General features: G+C 33.5%; 2 protein-coding genes across 2 annotated transcripts; both read left to right on the top strand.

Moving 5' to 3' along the window:
• The first annotated feature begins 1,992 nt into the window (after positions 1-1,992).
• Positions 1,993-7,103, top strand: LOC145058166 (uncharacterized). Its single transcript, XM_079006078.1, has 6 exons — positions 1,993-2,082; positions 2,796-2,900; positions 3,223-3,729; positions 4,124-4,255; positions 4,616-5,103; positions 6,298-7,103. Exons 2-6 carry the CDS (start codon positions 2,804-2,806, stop codon positions 6,937-6,939), a joined length of 1,866 nt encoding a protein of 621 aa, XP_078862204.1. The 5' UTR covers positions 1,993-2,082; positions 2,796-2,803; the 3' UTR covers positions 6,940-7,103.
• Positions 7,104-12,842: 5,739 nt separating this feature from the next.
• On the top strand, positions 12,843-20,896 carry LOC145058234 (uncharacterized). Its single transcript, XM_079006158.1, has 5 exons — positions 12,843-12,910; positions 17,891-18,400; positions 18,640-18,771; positions 19,399-19,895; positions 20,110-20,896. The coding sequence occupies exons 1-5, from the start codon at positions 12,853-12,855 to the stop codon at positions 20,746-20,748; spliced, it is 1,836 nt and encodes a 611-aa protein (XP_078862284.1). The 5' UTR covers positions 12,843-12,852; the 3' UTR covers positions 20,749-20,896.
• Positions 20,897-21,544: the final 648 nt, after the last annotated feature.

Here is a 21,544-nt window from a genome sequence, read left to right as displayed (position 1 = left end):
AAGACAATTAAGTGTAAAATACGTTGTAATTATTTTATAAAATAGTTGAATAGCAAAAGTTTGAGTCGCTTGTGTATTTGGTCTTAGTATATTTCTTTCTTTGTCGGGTTAAAAAACAAAGTTCTCATTGGAAGAAAAGTGAAGGGTAAATTACGCGGATGGTCCCTGTGGTTTAGGGTAATCTGCATAGATGATCCTTGTGATTTTTTTTTTTAACTCGGATGGTCCATGTTATTTGATTTTGTTTCTAGTTTAGTCATTACCACATTAGAAATGACATTTATACCCTTATTTATTTCGTTTTTAATTATTTTATTGTTAATTGATTATTTATAATATTAAAAACTAGAAATGGCCCCCACCCCCTTCACCTCATTCCATCCGATTTATCATGTATTTCCCTCCCTTTCATTTCGGTCGAAGATCCTCCAGGGAATGAACTTCTTCTTCCATGAAACCTACCTTCTTCTCACCTTTGTCTCCGATAATGAATTAACTAAAGAAATGCATATGCCCCCCCCCCCCTCTACTGAAACTGTCATATGCTCTCTCTCTCTCTCTCACGTATTTTTGAACCTCCACCGGAAACCATAACCATCGTCAATGACCCTCCTCAAACTGAAATCTTAAAGCCAGAATATGATGAAATACAAATAGCAAACACACAACAAATCTGATGAAACATGAATCAAAACCCAATCAATGAATCAAGTGTCCCACAATTCTAACTTGATGCCATAAAATCCATAAAATCGCATAGAAGCGTGATTTTGGGGATGATTACTTAGGGTTATTGAGAAACAAGCTTTTATATTAGTTCCAAACCACAATCATCATAAATCTAATTAAATACACAAGATGTTCTTCCATTTTTTGTCACAAGCAACCTGTAAACATAAATAATTTTTTGCATCTAGTTTATTTGTAGATAATAGGAAAAAATGAAAGGAGTAGAGAGAAGCTGGAGAACCCCGATGCAGTGATTTCAAATCCGTCTTCGATGTAGTAACCGCTGCCGACGACGCTCTGACCATGAACCCTAACTGCCTCCCGTTCCAACCACAAAACCTAATTGGAATCAATCAATGGGGATCCGACAGGGTAGTGATGCAGAGAGAGGTTTTCAAATAGGAATCTCGAGCGGAGCGGAGAGAAGAGGAGATGAGAGGGAAGAAATCTCACCTGGTTGTTGATGGGTTGGTGTCTCTCGTCGGAGGAGTGGTCATCGGGAAAATGGGTGAGAAGTAAGAGGGTGTTTGGATAAATTAGATTATAACTTATTAGCTTATAGCGGTGAGAGAAACCAGCTTTCGTAAATGTGTTTGGATTAAAAATAAGCAATAAACTATAAGCAAGGGGGGAGATGCTTATTAAATTTAGCGTATTTAGCTTATCCCCACCAAAATAAGCTGATTTTTAGTGTATTCTATCCAAACACTTAAACTTAGTTTATAGTGGTAGGGATAAGCAATAAGCACCCTCTTTTTTCCCTATCCAAACACCCTCTAAAAAGGGAACCGAGCAAAAAGAGAATTGGGTGAGGGTGAATGGGGCTAACGTGAGGAGTGGGTTTTTTTTTTTTTTTTTTTTTTTTTTTTTTTTTTTTTATTTAAAAACAATAAAAAAAAATAATAGACAATTAAAAAATAAAAACATAAGGGTATAATAGTCTTTGTACGTCATTCATGGACCAGCGATGCAACAAAACCAAAACAAAAAGACCGTCCGAGTTATAAAAAGTTATTAGAGATCATCCATGCAGATTACCTTAAACCATAGGGACCATCCGTGTAATTTACCCAAAAATTAACTATGGATAGTTAGACATAACATCTATCTATGGAGTACATCTACAGCGAGTTGAAACAACGGGGATGTTTTTGGGACAAAATGGAAATTTGAACCATATCTTTGATTTTTAGTAAAATAGAGGGACCAAATTTCTAATTTACTCATAAATCATTTTGTACATCTTCCCCTTTGGAACAAAGGAGACGTTATATAGATCCATTTCTGTTTTAAGCTCTCTCACTCCTACTTAAAATATTTACCTCAACACATAGTCACATACTGATTGTTCAAGTAAGTTTTTTTACCCATCCTTCTTTGAGTTTAGAGTTTAGGTGTCCTTTTTGGATTTCAAATTTTCAATTACTGATAGTAGGGCTGTTCACAGTTCGGTCTTTTGGGTTTTTGGGTCAAACCGAAGCCAAACCGTTAGTAACGGTTTTTGTCAATCGAAAACCGAAGCCTAACTTTTGAAAATTTAAAATTTAACCAAGTTGAACCGTTACTAACGGTTTGGGTTTTTTATGCTCATTTGAGTCGAGCCTATTAAACTAATTTTGTCAACAAAAACTGTGAAATAAAATCTGTTAAAAAAGTAATAAAATCTACTAAAAAATCAAAATATATGAAATGTCAAATATTTGTAATACAGCTATACAGGAACCACCGATTAAACTGTGATGCTTCCCTACATTTTGCGATGAAAAATTGGAAAACAAAGTTTTGTCTCCAATTGAAAAGTGATAACTGAAATGAAAAGTATTGTGATTTAGAACTGGGTTGATCTAAAAGTTAATTTTGGATTTTAAATTAATATTATACATATATAAATATACAGTTTGAACACTTTAAAACCACAAGCCAAACCATTCATTACGGTTTCAAAAGTTTGAAGCCACAAACCAAACCCTTCAGAAAAATATAAACCGCGAAACCAAACCAATTAGCGGTTTGGCCGGTTTCAAACCGAACCATGAACACCCTTAACTGATAGTGTGATTACGCAGATCCGGAAATGAACACCGAAATCTCACACGCAACTTCAATCGAGGAATCGACTTCAGATAGTCGTCCTTGTCCACCACTGAACCTACCTTGTGGAGATCTACTTGGTAAACTCTTATATCATTTAAGGATTATCATGAACTTGACACCCTTGTCTCTTTTACTAATTCCTAATAAAATTTGTATATTGCTATCTCATACCCAAGTTTTAGCAGTTTATTACGCGATCTGCTTAACCATAATCACAAATTCTTTTTGGTGATAAAAGCATCTTATATTATACAACGGAAAATTGTTTTTTTTTTATGAAAAATTAACAAGAGGTACACTAACATATCCTATTAATCAAAATATTTAAATTCAGATATAGCTTATTGTAATATTGTCAATACTTATTTACCCTTAAGTTTTGCATTAATTACTGTACAGGAAATACAGATTACTACAACAACATTTGCGTTCCTCTCTATAATGCATCAATGGAATGTAACTGGGAAGCTGCTAGTGTCATCCTTGGCCAACACCAAGGCCTAGATCTGTTAGGGTTTGCCATCACTGAAAATTATGATACTGCGCTTCACATTGCAGCATCCGCAAAAAGCAGCAGGTTAATGGAAATGTTTGTGAAAATTTTGGTAAATCAGATGACAAACGAGCAGTTAGAACTTCAAAACAAAAAATATAACACGGCACTGTGTTTAGCAGCAACAACAGCAGGAAATCTCAATATTGCCGTGACTATGGTGGAAAAAAATAAGGCCCTGCTGGATATCCCTGGTCACGAAGGAGCGATGCCACTCTACATGGCTTCTTTATCGGGAGAAAGTGAAATGGTGAATTTTTTCTATGATAAATCTAACAAGATGACTGGTGCTTTTTGGACAGATGAGAATCGTAGTAAGGTTCTCCGAAAATGCGTGGAACTCGATCTCTTTGGTAAGTAGCTATATATAGTTGCACCTTTCATTGTTGTTGCATAACAAGGAAGAAAACAATAACAGCAAATAAAACTGTCCCCTTTTATGTTGCTATATATTCATCCAGAATCACTGGATTTCACTTGGGGTACTCTTGGAACACTTTAATTAGATGTCATCTAGACCTATTGATTTTGGCTCAATTTTAGCTCACTCTTCTTTCTATACATGCATGAGTCGGAATTATCAATATCTTATCACACCCTTAGGAATTAGGATGGATATAACATTCTAATTAAATTGTATATATGCCTCCTGTTTGATTAGCTTGTATGCACAGAGTTGTTTGGATGTGTAAATTGTAATGTAAACCTTACGTCATTAACTAAAAGTGATTGTTTGATCTTTTGTAGATGTTGCCATGAAAATAGTGACCGACCTGCCAGAACTCAGTGCTAACAGCACAGTACTCGCATTGTTGGCTCGAAAAACAGAAGCATTTGCAATAATAAAACCACATTTTTTCTCGAGATTCATGCATCAAAGTGAGTATCTCTCCTCTTAATTAACTTTTTGATAGACTAAACCAGCCATATTTTGGATTCAATTCGATCGACTTACCTGCTTAGATATATTCTATGTGTAGATCAGGGAACTTTACATTAATTATTCCAGATCTTCTTTGGCTACAACTCACTGTACTACTCTATCATACTCATAGAGTAATTAAGAAATCATTTTTGGGTCATTCTTGTTGATCTTGTCCATTGTACTTTAATTTCTTCCTAGTTCCGTAGTTTTGCTTTCAGAAAGGCACAACATTCATCCATCCATTTGTATCAAAAGTATTTGGAATTTGGATCGTCGTCTACTTGATTTCTTATTTGGCTTCATGTGGATTTCAGTTTTTTCAGTCATTTGTATGAAGAAGGTCGTGCCTGCGGAAAAACCCCGTGATGCCATGCTACTACTTAGAATCATATGGGGAAATATCATGAAATTGCCGAAGGCTAAAATTGAAGGGATTTTGGGAAACAAAGAAATAATAGGCCGAGCTTATCGCAATTGGCATCCACTATTTGTTGCTGTCAATATGGGAAACACTGAATTTGTAGTTGAGCTCATTCGCCAATATCCAGATTTATTATGGAAGAGAAATGACAATAACCAAACTATATTTCATGTTGCTATCATTTACCGTCATGAGGATATCTACAATATTCTGCATGAGGTGGGGGAATCAATCAAGGATATGATAACATCTGTCGTGGACATAGATGGAAATAATATGTTGCATCTAGCTGCGATGTTGGCAAAAGAAACTAAACGTGACTATAATTCAGGAGTCGGTTTACAAATGCAACGTATGCAACGTGAAGTGTTATGGTTCGAGGTACTTCTTTTTGCCAAGATTCCAGTTTTTAATTAGCTTTCTGTGCCTCTTTCTTCCTTTCTCTGTGGCTAGCGGTGTTGTATAAGTAATTAGGCTAACGGGTATGGTCACTACATCTTTGCTAGAAAAGTGTTTTCACATTTGCAACACGCATCTTCACTCCTTGTTCCCTACCACACTACTACCACTTCGAAATGATTATAACTCCATATCATTTATACTTTTTATTTATTTATTTTTATTTTCTATCATTAGATTAAATAAAAAAACATAATTTTAAACTTAAATAATAATTTTACTAATAAAAAAATTAAATAAACATATTACTAATTTTTAAAATTAAATAAACATATATATATTTATATATAGTTGAGGGTTTAACTTAATTCAAAGGTAAGTAGGATGGTATAATAAGATTAAGAGACACAATCTAAGGGATCATAATTGTAACTTCAGTTGAAAACAAAATTGAAGAATTCTTTGATATCCATTTTACTCCCAAATACCCATATTGTTTTCTTCTTGACCAAAACCAGTGTGGTGAAAATTAAAGCTTCAATCTTCCTTATTTACACCATTTAATTACATTTAAATCATATCTCCATAGATTGTCGTCCCATTTTTGAACGTTTGGAAGAAACAAATGCGATTGGCTGTGGAGTATACTCAATCCACATCACACATACGCGATTGTGGGGCGGTGTTCACGCGTGAACATCATGTAGGCTTATAAGCGTCAAAATGTATGCCGTAACCGATGACCTTAAAAACTAGTTGTGTAGAGAGAAAGAAATTTACTTGTCCTTTTTCTCTTTTTATATTAATACATCGGAGAGTGATGGCAATAAACTAGCGGAAGGTTATCAAGTCTTCTTGTCCCACATGTGTGGGAGATTAAAACCTTCATTAGTCTACAAGTCTCAATGGTGTTTTTATATATATATATATATATATATATATATATATATATATACATCTGAACCAACACAATGGTTGGTGACTAATCACGATGGTGGATGATTAACCACCAAAAAATAACGGTTCTAACACTAACTTCATTCATAACTGTAAATAACAACATTAATTACTTCTTAAAATTCCTAAACTAACCCTAATTCTAGATTATATTCCAACCATTGATTCCGTTCATGGAATCTTTATCGCATCCTCTGAAAAATATATTTGTGCGCGCAGGAAGTAAAAAATATGGTCCCTCTTCGGTGTCAAGAAAAACCGGTCGGCCATTTTGGTCATCTACCACATGAACTGTTTCAGATCCATCACCGACATCTACTTTCCGACAATGAGAAGTGGATGAAAGACACAGCTAACCAGTGCTTGGTAGTAGCAGCGCTCATAGCTTCTATAGCATTCGCAGCAGCTTTTGCTGTTCCAGGTGGATACAACCAGAACAATGGTATTCCTATCTTTCTTCACCATCGAGCATTCATAGTCTTTGTCATATCAGATGCCATTTCTTTAGCACTTTCTTCCATTTCGATCCTCATATTCTTATCCATTTTCATATCTCGCTATGCTGAAAATGATTTCTTGGAATCATTACCCAAAAAATTGATCAAAGGTCTAGCAGCGCTTTTTTTCTCAATCACAGCCATGTTGGTAGGTTTTGGTGTCAGCTTCTTCACCTTTTTACAGGACAAATTGATTTGGGTACCAGTTATGATCAGCATGTTGATATCCTTGCCAATCATTTTATTTGCGAGACTGCAATATTATCTTGTAATGGATGTTTATCAGTCAACATATGGTTCTAGGAATCTCTTCAAGCCAAAAAAGCCTAGGCTATACCCACAAAATCAAAATCCAAGGTTTTGATCACTTGTTGTTTTTGAATGTAAAGTTTCATTTCAAGACGTGATTGTTGATGCTTTATGTCATTTAGGAGAAGATGATGTGGGGATGATAATATACTTTTTAAACCCAAATGTATTTTATCTGTAATGTTGATGATGAATTCAAGTAAACTTAAGCGCCTATTATTTGTGTTGTCATGAATTTGGAACGCCAAATATCTATTTAGTTTTTGGATCCGTTAACCCGTTCATTTGTTTTTCTGCTCATATGGCTTTTACTAATCCTTAATCTCATAAAATAAAATCCCAAAATATCGGAGATATGATTTCCTTCTAAATCTCAATAAATAAGGAACCTGTATGTTTGCGCACAGTTTATGTTTTCTTATATACTTCAGGGGCTAGTCCTGTAATTCTCTAGAGTTAGGGGTTATTCATGTCAGTAGTTCTTTGAAGTTTTAGCCATGTCTTTTATCCAGTTCGAAGACCTCGGCCAATCGATTTCTGAAATTCGCACCCTTGCCAAAGAACAAAACCTAAACTACATCAGACCTGCACCAGAGAAACAGAAACTGCAATTCATCTTACCTGCATCGAACCTCCATCAATTGCAACTTAAATTTATAAGGTTCAATTCAGAAATTATAACCACTTCAAGAGCGATTTAGGGTTTGATGATGTCGTTTTCCCTAGAACTAGGATCGGTTCCAGACAAACAAAAAACAACTGGAATCTCTTTTATTCACAAAACTTCTGAACCAAAAAATCTGTCGCTCAAAAACAAAAAGAATCAAGAGAATTAAAAGCCAAAACAGATCCTCCAGGAACTAAATAAGGAAATGATATACATGAAAATAATAGATAAAGCTAAAAAAATAAACTAGGATTGAGATTCCAGAAGCAAGCCATCTTCAAACGGGTCGTTTATCGACAAGCCAGGTTTGGGCCGGTATTTGAATCAAGCGGTCAATCTGCATCATTCTCCCCTTCGTCGGAAGGACTCGACCTCGAGTCCAATGGATTATCTAGCTCAGGAAGAAACAGGGACAAACCAGCGACATTGAAGGTGGCCGACACATTATAATGACCCGGCAAATCTACTTTGTACGCGTTGCCATTAACCCACACGAGATCGCCTTGCTGAAACACCACCTTCTTGCGCCTCATATTGGCTCGTCTCTGATAGACAATGTTATTATTGGTAATTTGTTCCTGTTGATGGATAAGTTTAATTAGTGTAGCCCAGTCTTCCCCTTTGGCACTAAAATATTCGGTGACTGGTAATGGAGCTAAGTCGAGAGGTGTAAATGGGCTTCGACCATAGACAACTATTCCCATGGATATATACACAAACTTAACTTGGGGGAGAACTAAATCCTATTGTCTCGGGTTCGAACCAACAAGGCTTTGTAGCTGATTTCCCAGACTTCGATTAGTCACCTCTGTTTGACTGTCGGTCTGAGGGTGGTGCGCTCTACTGAAATTGAGGCTGGAACCCATCTGTTTCCACAACGTACGCCAAAAATGAATCACGAATTTAACATCCCGGTCGGAAGTCAACACCTTCGGAACACCATGCAACTTGGCGATTTCGGAGAAATAGAGACGAGCAATTTGACTCGTCATACGTTTTGGCACATGGAATGAAGTGACTCATCTTCGAGAAACGGTCCACCACCACCATAACAGAGTCTTTCTATCGCTGGGTCTAAGGGAGTCCTACCACAAAATCTGTCAGATAATAGATTGTTTTATTGATAAATAGTGAGGTTAAACCTCATATAAATAGGGTTACATAAGAGACCTAATTTAAGCCCGAAAGGGCTTGGGCCTAAACCCTAATCACTAACCCCCCCCCTCCCCCCCCCCCCCCCCCCACACACACACATACAGTTTGATCGGGAGGGGACGATTAAACTAGAAAAACAAAAAACATAAATCATAACATAAATGAAGACATCGGCAACGGCGGTGACAGAGCTTAAACGATAACGGATAACAACTACTTGTTGGAGAATGAGAGAGAAGAAGCGACGACCAACATCAGTTCCTTTGCATAAGAAGAGAGGATCGGCGACGATGATAACAATCATGAAACCGGTGGTAGAGGGATCCAGAGAAAGGCAGCGAGAAAGAAAGGGGGCTCGAGCTGCGCGGCGGACGGAGCCAATTCCAGCGAGATCATCGACTGCAATGTTGATAGAGAAAAAAACGACTACAGATCAGAGGTTTTTTGGCAGAGAATGTGCCATCAGAGAGGCAGCCGCAACATCAGAAGGGGCTGAATCGGAAAAGAGGTCCGAAGAAGTGGCCGACCGAGGAGGCAGAAGGTGAGAGGCAGAAGTAGACGAGGCAGTAGAAGAAGTTGATGAAAGTGTTCTGGTTTGGTGCCATCCAGTTGTTTTATTATTAGGCTGAAAAGAGAAGAAACGGAAAAATAAGGAACATAATGACGGCACCTCCGACGACTATTAGAGAAGGTTGCTGGAGGTGGAGGGCAGCGGCTATAGGTTGTGGTTAGAAGTAAGGTTTTAAGCTAGAGATCTGATACCATATAATAGATTATTTCATTGATAAATAGTGAGGTTAAACCTCATATAAATAGGGTTACATAAGAGACCTAATCTAAACCTTAAAGGGCTTGAGCCTAAACCTTAATCATTAACAAAATCAAGACTAACATCCTCCCGTGGACCGTCAGAGACCAGTAGCGGGGTATATAAGCCGACATTAGAATGATGAGTCTTCGCTATGTGACACGTGCGACATCGATCCACAATTCTTTAAGCCTTCATGCTCATTTTAAGCCAAAAAAAAACGTTCCTTGACATGCTGGAGCGTTTTTCTGTACCAAAGTGACCCGCTAGGCCCCTGATGTCCCTTAAGGATGATAGCATCTCATAACAAGCATTGAGGCACACACAACCGGATTCCTTTAAACAAAAACCCATCATGTAAGGAGTATCCCTATGTTAGAGCTCCCCAACAGGCAGTCCATATTCCAGAGAAGTTCGGATCATCCGGGTCAAGTGTAGAAAAATGCTTAAACACGTCGATCCGTACCTGTAAGGATGCTAGCAATCCGCAACGTCTACTAAGAACATCAGCCATAGTGTTTGTCGCACCGGATTTGTGACCCTAGATGTGTTAACACTATATAAGGGTCCCATTCTCCACCAAAATCGGCTACACATATGAAACAAGAGGGCTAGGCCGATTTTAAGAAGTGTGTATTCTCTCAAAAGTCTTTCCAAGAGCATTTGGTGTTGTGTGAAGCATTTGAGGCATCACACTTGGGGTGCTAGGCTCACAAGGTTTCAAGGAACATAAGCAACAACAAGGTAAGTTATTCTATCTTTCATTCAAGTTAGAAATTGCTCCCCATGTATGCTAGATAGGAATATAACCTTGGAATTCAACTTTGCATGATAATTAGACAAGCATAGATCCAAGGTTATTAGGGTTGCATGTACACTTAGGAAGTGTAAGAATGCTTAAAACCCATCAGTGGTATCAGAGCCTAGGCTTGTTTGTTTGTTATTTGTGCTAAATAGTTGTAAAAGGTCGATTTTGTGCAATTTGCCTGATGAACTCGCCGAGTCCATGGGGGGACTCGCCGAGTTCATGTGTATCTTCAACCTACTCGCCGAGTAGGTTTGTGCACTCGGCGAGTAGGAGCCTCAGAATGCAGATTTTCGACTTTAGTTGCTGGAAATGGACTAGAAACATTACCCTAAACTGTTTTGGTACTTGAAAACTTGTTTTAGATGGTGTAATGTCTTTGCTAATCCATTTACAACAACAAGTTATCAAAATTACAAAGTTGTAAGTGTAATTTTGATTCATGAAAGTATTCATGTTCATGTTCTTGATCTTATGATGTTTAGATGATCATAGGAATTGTTTGTAACCTATGTGGTAGATTAATTATTGATCATTATGTGTTTTAATGGAGTCCATAACTTGTCCTCAAGTTATGGAAAACCAAAAGTCACTTTGCTTTAAAACCATTAAAAAGAACACATAGGTTATAAAAATGAAGAGTCTTCATTTTTAATACCCTAATAAACTCATAAGTTACAAGAAATGAAAAGTTTTGAAAGTTTAAAAAACTTGCCCTCAAGTTTTGGAACAAGTAAAGTCATGTTAAAACTTTAGTTCCAACCCTTAGAATTTTAAAATTTAAAATTCTACCCTTATACTTATAATATTATAAGTTATATATATATATATATATATATATATATATATATATATATATATATATATATATATATATATATATATATGTATAAGATCAAAGTCATCTTACCGCTAGTACGCCTCATTCACGAAGTCGGTCTATAAGGTGTGTATAAGGTTGTTGCCTATAAAATGGCAACTTAATGGGTGTCCACTCTCACCCACGCTTGCTTGACTGGTGGAGGGTCGTTACCAGAATATAGAATTCTTTGTTGAATATTCTAACAGAATAATGTACTTGTTTATTCTGCAAGATTGTACTGTAAGTATTTTCCCAAAATGGTTTTGAATGTTCTTAAAGAATTTTTATTATCAAAAGTATGAAATTAGTTCAAAGAAATCAAAATAAATCATCATGTTTATGGAATAACTAATCATAAACAAAGTCAAAATAAGGAAAATAAAGACCTCATTAGACCAACACCAGACTAGATTAACAGGTGAAGTAGAAAAGAATCATGATAGTTTCAAAAAGCTAAAATCCTAGAAAGATAAAAAAAATGGTTGTTCTATACCATTCCAGATTATTAACACTCCAACTCATTCCTTCCTTAAAAAGAATTGGGATTGAATCATCAACACACATATGCATTCATTCCCAGTCATGAATTCAAGAAACAAACACCCATGGATTCCCATGTCAAATACCGAAACCCAAACAACCATGAGTTATATCCCATCCATTATCATACTTTTTTTTCAGGAAAACCCAAACATCTAAAGTTCCATGGATTCAAATCAAAATAAGATGAAGAAGAAGATCACATGTTGGCCATGGATGCTTCCGTTAACTTCCTCTTCCTTCGATCAGTCAAGAATTGAGACCCTTGTCCCCCTCAAACTTGTTGTTTTGCTGCTTCCTTTCTCCTTTCTGTGTTAATGGCCAACAACCCCATTTTCGTGTTTTTCCCTTCCTTACAAACAAAGAAAAACAAACACTTCCCAATTTTAGTCTTTTGTTGCCATTCTCTCCCCCTAGTTGTTGGATTACCGGATCAAAGGAAGAAACACAGGAGGCTACCGGAGCATACCTCCGTCCGTGTACCTGCAATCGCCGGGAGCAATGCCCTCCTCTGCCTCTTCCCCATCAAAAGACAACGCCGAACACCGACCATCACAAACACCACCGGATTCCCTCCCTGTTTGCTCCTCGCTTCTCACTCGCGTTCACGGACCCCACAACAGCGCCACTGCTCCTTTGCATCCCTTTCTTCAGTCTCATCGAAGAACCAAGAATGAGAGTCATGATGTCGGCCTCTAGTAACAAATAAGTTATTGTTTTATTGAAATCCACCATCGATTTCATATAATTCATAACATAACAAGTTATTGGGGAAATATCACCACCATGTATAGATCTTGAAGTTTCTCCCTTTATAACATTCTAAAACTCTACAACTGTCTCAATGACTGCCATGCATAGTCTAATTATAACTCCCTCCTTGTCATCCCCTGTTGTAGCTAAGATATGCACCCCGATGCATTTTGTAAGTATACATACCCGTTTTTATGTCTATATGTCTCTCAATCCAACTAATGAACCACAAATGAATATATACTAATTTAGCAATTCATCAAATAAATTTGACTTTTTTTTGGAGTTCAGGTAGTTTCAGCTTCACCCAATGGATGGTGTCATCCTTTTTCGTTTTTAGTTACTAATATTGGAAAATTATACATGCAGGTCTAGAAAATGAACACCGGAAGCACTTCATCTAGTCGGCCAAACCTACCTTGTGGAGATCTACTTGGTAAACAACCCCTCCCCCCCTCCCCCAACACACACACATCACACAAACATATATATATATATATATATATATATATATATATATATATATATATATATATATATATATATATATATATAGAGAGAGAGAGAGAGAGAGAATTATGTTCAAATAAAAATAGTAAATAGTGTGAAAACGTAAAAACATTATCTATATGTTATTGTTTTGTAATGAATCCTATATATATATATATATATATATATATATATATATATATATATATATATATATATATATATATATATATATATATATATATATATATATATATATATATATATATGGGATTCATTACAAAACAATAACATATAGATAATGTTTTTACGTTTTCACACTATTTACTATTTTTATTTATTGTTGAAGTAATTCTAATATGAATATTAATGTTTGATTATTCATATATTCATTATAATGTTATGATTCTATTATAAATTTATATATGTGAATTTTTGTAATAAATTTTAATTTTAGTCTTAACCTGTGACTATTCAGTTATTCACTGCTGAATAATGACATAAAGTTGTGGATTCAAAATTCATTGCATAATATATATATATATATATATATATATATATATATATATATATATATATATATATATATATATATATATTGGCAATGTGTATATTCTTAAAGGTATATAAGTTAAGGTACTCAAAGTCACTATACATTGTTGTTTTCTATCATATATTAATTGTAATCGTCTAAAGTTCTTAAAATTCAACTCTTAATTTGATTTACTTCCAAGACTTGTATAAATTTTACAATTATCTTTCTCTTAAATAATATTAAATTTCGTTAATATCTATTGTCTCAGGTATGTAAATATTGAAAAGCTAGCTGGTCAGCTATCAAATTTTTTTTTTGAAACGTCAACCCATTACTTCTCATGCGAGAGTCACTCCTTACCGCTAAACCGTTGATCTTTTGGTAGCTATCAATTTTTTTGAGATAACCAATTTATTCCTATATTTAATTTCCTCTCTTTTTTTGTTTCATGGTGCTTTCCCTTCAGTTTTTTGAACCAATTTATTACCAATTTGAAAAAATAGGGTTAGAGATACAAATATATTTTTGTTTGGGAATATATATATATATATATATATATATATATATATATATATATATATATTAATTTTAGGTTAAATACAATGTTTTAAAAACCAGTTTTTTTATTGAACCGGCGGGTTCGAATCGGTTTTTAAAACACTAGTTAAATACAAATTTTTATTAGTGTTTTGAATAGAATATTTTTTTTTTGGCTTTCCAATCTTTTAAATCATAATACAGTATTCAACATGCATCCACGTCTAATAAACAATATGTTTTTTTTTTCATATATAAAATCGTCTAGTCTTTTCTATCTTTAAACAGTTGCAATGCCTTTATTTAGTTCTAAAGGAAAATGTTCATAATATTATACAATAATTCATTACGAGAATACAACTAATATTAATGTATTCATGATTTCAAAACATTTAAAACCAGTGATTTTATAATATACTTTGAACATTTTTTAATATTGTTTTTCAAAAGCTTAAAAATAAAATAATGATAATGATAATAATATATAATTATAATTATAAAGAGGTCAAAGTGTTATAGACTTATAGCTATAACTCCCACCGTAACTATTTTATTATTGAATCTTTCATTTTCTTTAATATACATATGAAAATTTTCATATGACAACTTAGCACTTTGACATGTGTGATAAAACTTAACTTCTACATATTCTAAAATTTTAATTTAAACATCAATTATTTATAAGTGACAATGCTTATAATCGTATAAAAATATAATAAAAATATAACGATATAATCATTTATATAAAGTTATTTTTAACTATTGTTATTGTAAGTTATTTTAAGCTATTTATTTGAAAACTTTTAACGATTATAAAAATATCTTTAGAAAATATTTTAGTTAAATTGATATTACAATTTAATTTTTGCATTTATCAATACAATTTATAACTTTTAACTATTTACAAAATATTCTTTGATTTTTTAGTAGAAGTGAAATTTATATTTAAGTTGATACTGTTATGTTATATTTAAATTAACAATTTAAGTATTTTTTTCCAAACGGTTCAAAAGTTGTAGCTTTAAACTGATAATGGTTTACATACAAAAACATTTTAAATCTAATAAATTAAGTATAATATGTTAAAAGTTAAAGACATAACTTTATAAGTAGAAGTAAATATATTATTTTAAAACTGAAATTTAGTTTATTTATGATTACATTTTAGGTTTGATATTTATTTAACATTATTAATCAACTTATAATCATTATTAAAAAGAAACTACAACTTATCACTTTTTACTATTTATAAAATATTTTTGAGTTGTTGAAGTTACCCTAAATTTTATATTTAAGTTGACTCTGTAATGTTATATTTAAATTAATAATTTATGTATTTTGTATAAATTGTTCCAAAGTTATATCTATAATATGATAATGGTTTACATCCAACAACAAATTAAAACTAATAAATTAAGTATAACATGTTACAAGTTAAAAAACATAACCTTATAAGTAGAAATAAAGATATTATTTTAATATTGAAATTTAGTTTACATATGATTACACTTTAGATTTGATATTTATTTAACCTTGTTAACCAACTTATAATTATTATTAGAAAAAATATTTAAAAGTCATGAGAGTTTCAAATGAATGTGGTGAAAGGAGAAATCCTTCCTTTATAAGTATATATAAAAGTTATACAAATCAACATATTTTATATAATAAAAAGTTATAATCGTGTGCGGAGAGAGAGAGAACGATATCTAAAATCATAAACCATACTCCATACACATTTAAACATAAACATACATATAGCTAAACAAAAAAATTATATATACACAAACAAATTTATACTCACAAAGATCTACATCAAACACACACAAATCAATAACATTTACATATGTGCACATAGATCTGAAAGCTTTTACCATATTCGTGTGCGGAGAGAGAGAGAGAGAGATCAGAAGCATCTTAGGTGTTCGAGAGTAGTGGTAATCGAATACGGAGGTGACGGTGCTGGTAATGGTGTATGGTAGTAGTGGTGGCTTAAGTTGTTGTTGAAGGCGAGATAGGATTTGTGGATGTGATTTGTTTTTCACAGAATCAAGAAGAAAACAAGCACAAGTCGATGGTGGGGTCATTAGCTTTTAGTTTTAAAATGTGTTTGTGTTTATGAACATAGCTATATGTAATACTCCATCCGTCCCAAATAATAGTCAATGTTTTTTAGTTTGTCCCAAAATTATCGTTCATTTCTAAAAATAAATATTATTTTTACATAAATACCATTCATTATTAGTTAATTGCTATTTCATTTAATAAAGTTAATGGTAATTAATGTTTCCTTAATCTGCGTGTTTTTTCTGACAATAATTTTTGAATGGAGGGAGTAGTAAATGTGTTTCTTTGTGCATAAAATATGATATTTTATGTTGTTAAGATGATATATTTTAAGCTATTTTTTTGATTGGTTGGTTGTTATTCACATGGATCAATGATCATATACCTTTAAAATTAGATCTAATACTTGATAAGTAAGCTCCTTGTTTTTAGATGGAAGTCTTAAAATATAGTGGAGCCCACATTATGTATAAGTTATAAAGTAGTAATATATATATATATATATATATATATATATATATATATATATATATATAAAAGCATTTTAATGAACATGGCACTATTTTTATTAGAATTTGTATATTGCTCTCAAACCCTATTTAAGAGTTTATGAACCGTCTGATTAAGTATGTAGTCACTAGCAATGTTTTGAAAACCGGACCGGACATCGAACCGGCCATCTTAAAGGTTCGATGGTTCAATTGATCCAACCGGTCGGACCGGTCCTAAAAACCGTAAAAACCGGATATATATATATATATATATATATATATATATATATATATATATATAAAGAACATGAAGAATATATTGCACAATAAAGTATTAATAAATATGATTTTCTTTAACAACGAACAATATTATATATATATATATATATATATATATATATATATATATATATATATATATATATATATATATATATATAAGCATAAAAGTTGTTTAATTAATTTCTTTGAAATTAACAATTGATTTAAAGTATTGATTAAGAATATATGTTTGTTTTAGAAGCCAAAGAAGAAAAGTAGAAAAGGTAAAGAAGATATCCAATTTTGCATTGTGTTTTATCCCACATCGGTGGGTGTAATGAAAAAATAGTCTTATATTGCTTTATATATAGCAGACACAAATTGATTCAGCATAAACAAAAGAAAACGCTTATTGGGTTTTCTTGGCCGGGGTCCTGTTTTTTAAAAGCCTCTGGTTTAATTATTATTCAGGTCGGTTATTTTGGTCGAACCAGTCCGGTTTAAACCGGTTTTTTGTGAACCGTCTGGTTTTTTACTGGTTCAATAACAACCGGTTTTTAGGTTACTTAAAACCGATAACAGTGGTCACTAGTAACAATTAAGCTCTTTTTTATGACACCTTTTATTAGACCATATAAAATTGTTTGGTGGCCTGCGCATTCCTGAGCCATCCTGATCCATTGGGTCGGGTTACCCCAGTTAAAAAAATATAAAATTCTTTGGAATAAGTTTTATTATTAATGGAGGTTTAACAACAGTACATTAAAAAAATATAAAATTGTTTGGTGGCCTGTGCATTCCTGAGCCATCCTGATCCATTGGGTCGGGTTACCCCAGTTAAAAAAAATATAAAATTCTTTGGAATAAGTTTTATTATTAATGGAGGTTTAACAACAGTACATTAATATATTCTACAGATTCTATGAAAATATTTAAATTCAGGATAATAGAAATTAGCCATGAAACATGTGTTAGACAAAAATATAGCTTATTGTCAGTACTTGATTAAACTTAAATTTTGCAATTTCTTTAATAGGAAATAGAGACGACTACAACAACATTTGCGTTCCTCTCTATAATGCATCAATGAAGTGTGACTGGGAAGCTATTAGTAACATCCTTGGCGAACACCAAGACCTAGATCTGTTGGGGTTCGCTATCACTGAAAATTATGATACTGCGCTTCACATTGCAGCCTCTGCAAAAACAAGTAAATTGATGGAAAAGTTTGTGAAAAAATTGGTAATAAAGATGTCAAAGGAGCAGCTAATACTTCAGAACATTAAATATAACACAGCTCTGTGTTCCATAGCAACAGCAGCATCAGGAAATGTCGGTATTGCCATGATTATGGTGGAAAAGAATAGGGCCTTGCTGGATATCGCTGGTCGTGAAGGAATGATGCCGCTCCACATGGCTTCTTTATATGGAGAAAGGGAGATGGTGAATTTTTTATATGACAATTCTAACAAGATGACTGGTGATTTTTGGACAGATCAGAATCGTAGCCAGGTTCTCCAAAAATGTGTTGAAGTCGATCTTATTGGTTATTATTCACACCTTTCATTGTTATTGTATAATTACAAGGTTGAAAACAGTAACAACAAATATTTCTATGTTTAAGCTTGATCACTTTGGTATTATAATTATCAATATCTTACGTACACACATTTCAAGAAGATGATGACACCGTTAGGAATTAGGACGGATAAAATTCCAATTCAATTGTAATGTAAACCTTACGTACCTCATTAATTAATTGATTGATTTTTTAACATTTTGTAGATGTTGCTCTGAAAATAGTGACCGACTTGCCAGAACTCAGTGCTGACAGGGAAGTACTCGAATTGTTGGCTCGAAAGACAGAAGCATTTGCAATAACAAAACCACTTTTTTTCTGGAGAGCCTTACATCAAAGTGGGTTTCTTTCCTCTTAATTAACTTTTTTATAGACTAATCAAGTAACCAGCCTTATTTTGGGTTCAATTCGATTTACTTGCTTAGTTTTGGGCCCTGTTCTGCAAAAGTGTAAACGTCTTTCGTCATTCCTGACTTTGATTACATGTGTGTGGGGTGTAAGCAAACGATCTGGAAATTACCTTGATCACCAAGGTACAGAAGAAGAACAAAACAGACGAACGGGGAGAATGGAAGAAGAAAAGGGGACGAATTACTTACTGGGAAAATTGCTTTGTTCCTAAGCTTTATTAACAAAAAAACGTGAATAAACTCCATAGATAAAATATTAAAACGCAACCCTACTTATACTAGACATATATAAAGGAACTAAAGCTGAATTAATCTATCATGGGGTACGTAGAACAAGAACTGATCATCTGATATTAAATTGTTCCAGATCTTCTTTTGGCTACATCTCACTGTACTCTCTCATAATCATGGAGAAAATAAGAAATCATTCTTGTTAATCTTTCAATTGTACTTTCTTCCACAAAGGCACAGCATAATATCCATCCATCCGTTTGTATCAAAAGTATATGGATCGTTGTCTACTTGCTTTCTTATTTTGCAGCATGTGGTTTTCAGTTTTTGCAGTCATTTGTATGAAGAAGGTTGGGCTTGCAGAAAAACCTAGTTACGCCATGCAATTGCTTAGAATGATATGTGGAAATATTATGAAACTGCCGAGGGTTGAAGTTGACAACATTATTATAGGAGATCTAAAAAGTTGGGGAGGGGGAGGTCTTGGGTATGGCCAATTGGGACCAATATTTGTTGCTGCCGAAATAGGAAACACCGAATTTGTTTTTGAGCTTATTCACCAATATCCAGATTTACTATGGAAGACAAATGAATATAACCAAACCATATTTCATGTTGCTGTCCAACATCGTCATGAGGATATCTACAATCTTCTCCATGAGGTCGGTTCAATGAAGGATATGATAACATCTCTCGTAGACCATGATGGATGCAATATGTTACATCAAGTCGGTAAGATGGTCATAAAAAAGGAAAGCGAAGACAATTCACGACGCGCTCTACAAATGCAAGACATGCAACGTGAAGTGTTATGGTTCAAGGTACTTCTTTTTGCCAAGTAAAAAGTACATATCTAGGGCAATACTTACATTAAGTTCTTGTTTGATACATATCTGCCTAGTTGCATGACATGCTCAAAATATATATATATATATATATATATATATATATATATATAATATATATATATATATATATATATATATGATGTCAAATCTTATGCTTGTCGCATCCTCTAATAATAGATTTGTGCAGGAAGTAAAAGATATGGTCCCTCCTTCTTATCAGGAAATGAGGAACAAATATAAACTAACACCACATGAATTGTTTGAGGACGAACACCGATATCTACTTTCCGACAATGAAAAGTGGATCAAAGAAACAGCTAACCAGTGCTTGGTAGCAGCAGCGCTCATAGCTTCCATAGCATTCGCAGCAGCTTTTGCAGTTCCAGGTGGATACAACCAGAACAATGGTATTCCTATCTTTCTTCACCATCGAGCATTCATAGTCTTTGTCATATCAGATGCCATCTCTTTGGCACTTTCTTCCATTTCGATCCTCATATTCTTATCCATTTTCATATCTCGCTATGCTGAAAATGATTTCTTGGAGTCATTACCCAAAAAATTAGTGAAAGGTCTAGCAGCACTTTTTTTCTCAATCACAGCAATGTTGGTAGGTTTTGGTGTCAGCTTCTTCACCTTTTTCCATGACAAATTGATTTGGGTACCAGTTATGATCAGCATGTTGATATCCTTGCCAATCATTTTATTTGCGAGACTGCACTATTATCTTGTTATGGATGTTTATCGGTCAACATATGGTTATAGGAATCTCTTCAAGCCAAAAAAGCCTAGGCTATATCCACAAATTCAAAAGCCAAGGTTTTGATCACTAGTTGTTTTGAATATAAAGTTTCATTTCAAGATGTGATTGTTGATGCTTTATGTCATTTACGAGAAGTTGATGTGGGGATGATAATGTACTTTTTAAACCCAAATGTATTTTATCTGTAATGTTGATGATGAATTCAAGTAAAGCACCTATTATTTGTGCTGTCATGAATTTGGAACCCAAAATATCTATTTAGTTTTTCCTGTTCATATCGCTTTTACTAATCCTTAATCTTATAAAGTAAAATTCCAAAAAATTAGGGATACGATTTCCTCCTAAATCTCAATAAATAAGCAATGTTTGTGCACGCTTTATGTTTTCTTATAGAGAAATTAAATATCTTCTTATAATTTCTTCTTATATATCTTCTTATCTATCTTAAATGATGACATGTTCATATTTGAAGAAAATAATAATATTTTAATTTACTTGTATGATGACACGTATCACCATTTATTTAAGATAGATAGAAAGATATATCGAAAAAAATGCATTTAAGATAGATAGGAAAATATGTAGGAAGAAATGCTAGAGGCTATTTAATTTGTGTTTCTTATATATACTTCAGGGGTTTACTCTTGTAATTCTCTAGAGTTAGGGGTTATTCATATTAGTAGTTCTTTGAAGTTTTAGCCATGTCTTTTATCCCTTGTAATCGTGTTTTGTGCGAGGCACTTTTTACTTCAATTGAATACACAGGGGCTACGGCCTAAAGCTTTCATGGCATCTCCAAGTCTCACAGTTCTCATCTAATTGATGCTTACACATGTTTATTCACATTGTATCAGAGCAT

The sequence above is a fragment of the Lactuca serriola genome, chromosome 6, assembly GCF_051521515.1.
Source record: "Lactuca serriola cultivar US96UC23 chromosome 6, Lser_US96UC23_V15, whole genome shotgun sequence".
Lineage (NCBI taxonomy): Eukaryota > Viridiplantae > Streptophyta > Magnoliopsida > Asterales > Asteraceae > Lactuca > Lactuca serriola.
Note: the sequence above shows the minus strand (reverse complement) of the source record. Positions and strands in the feature narration are given on the sequence as shown.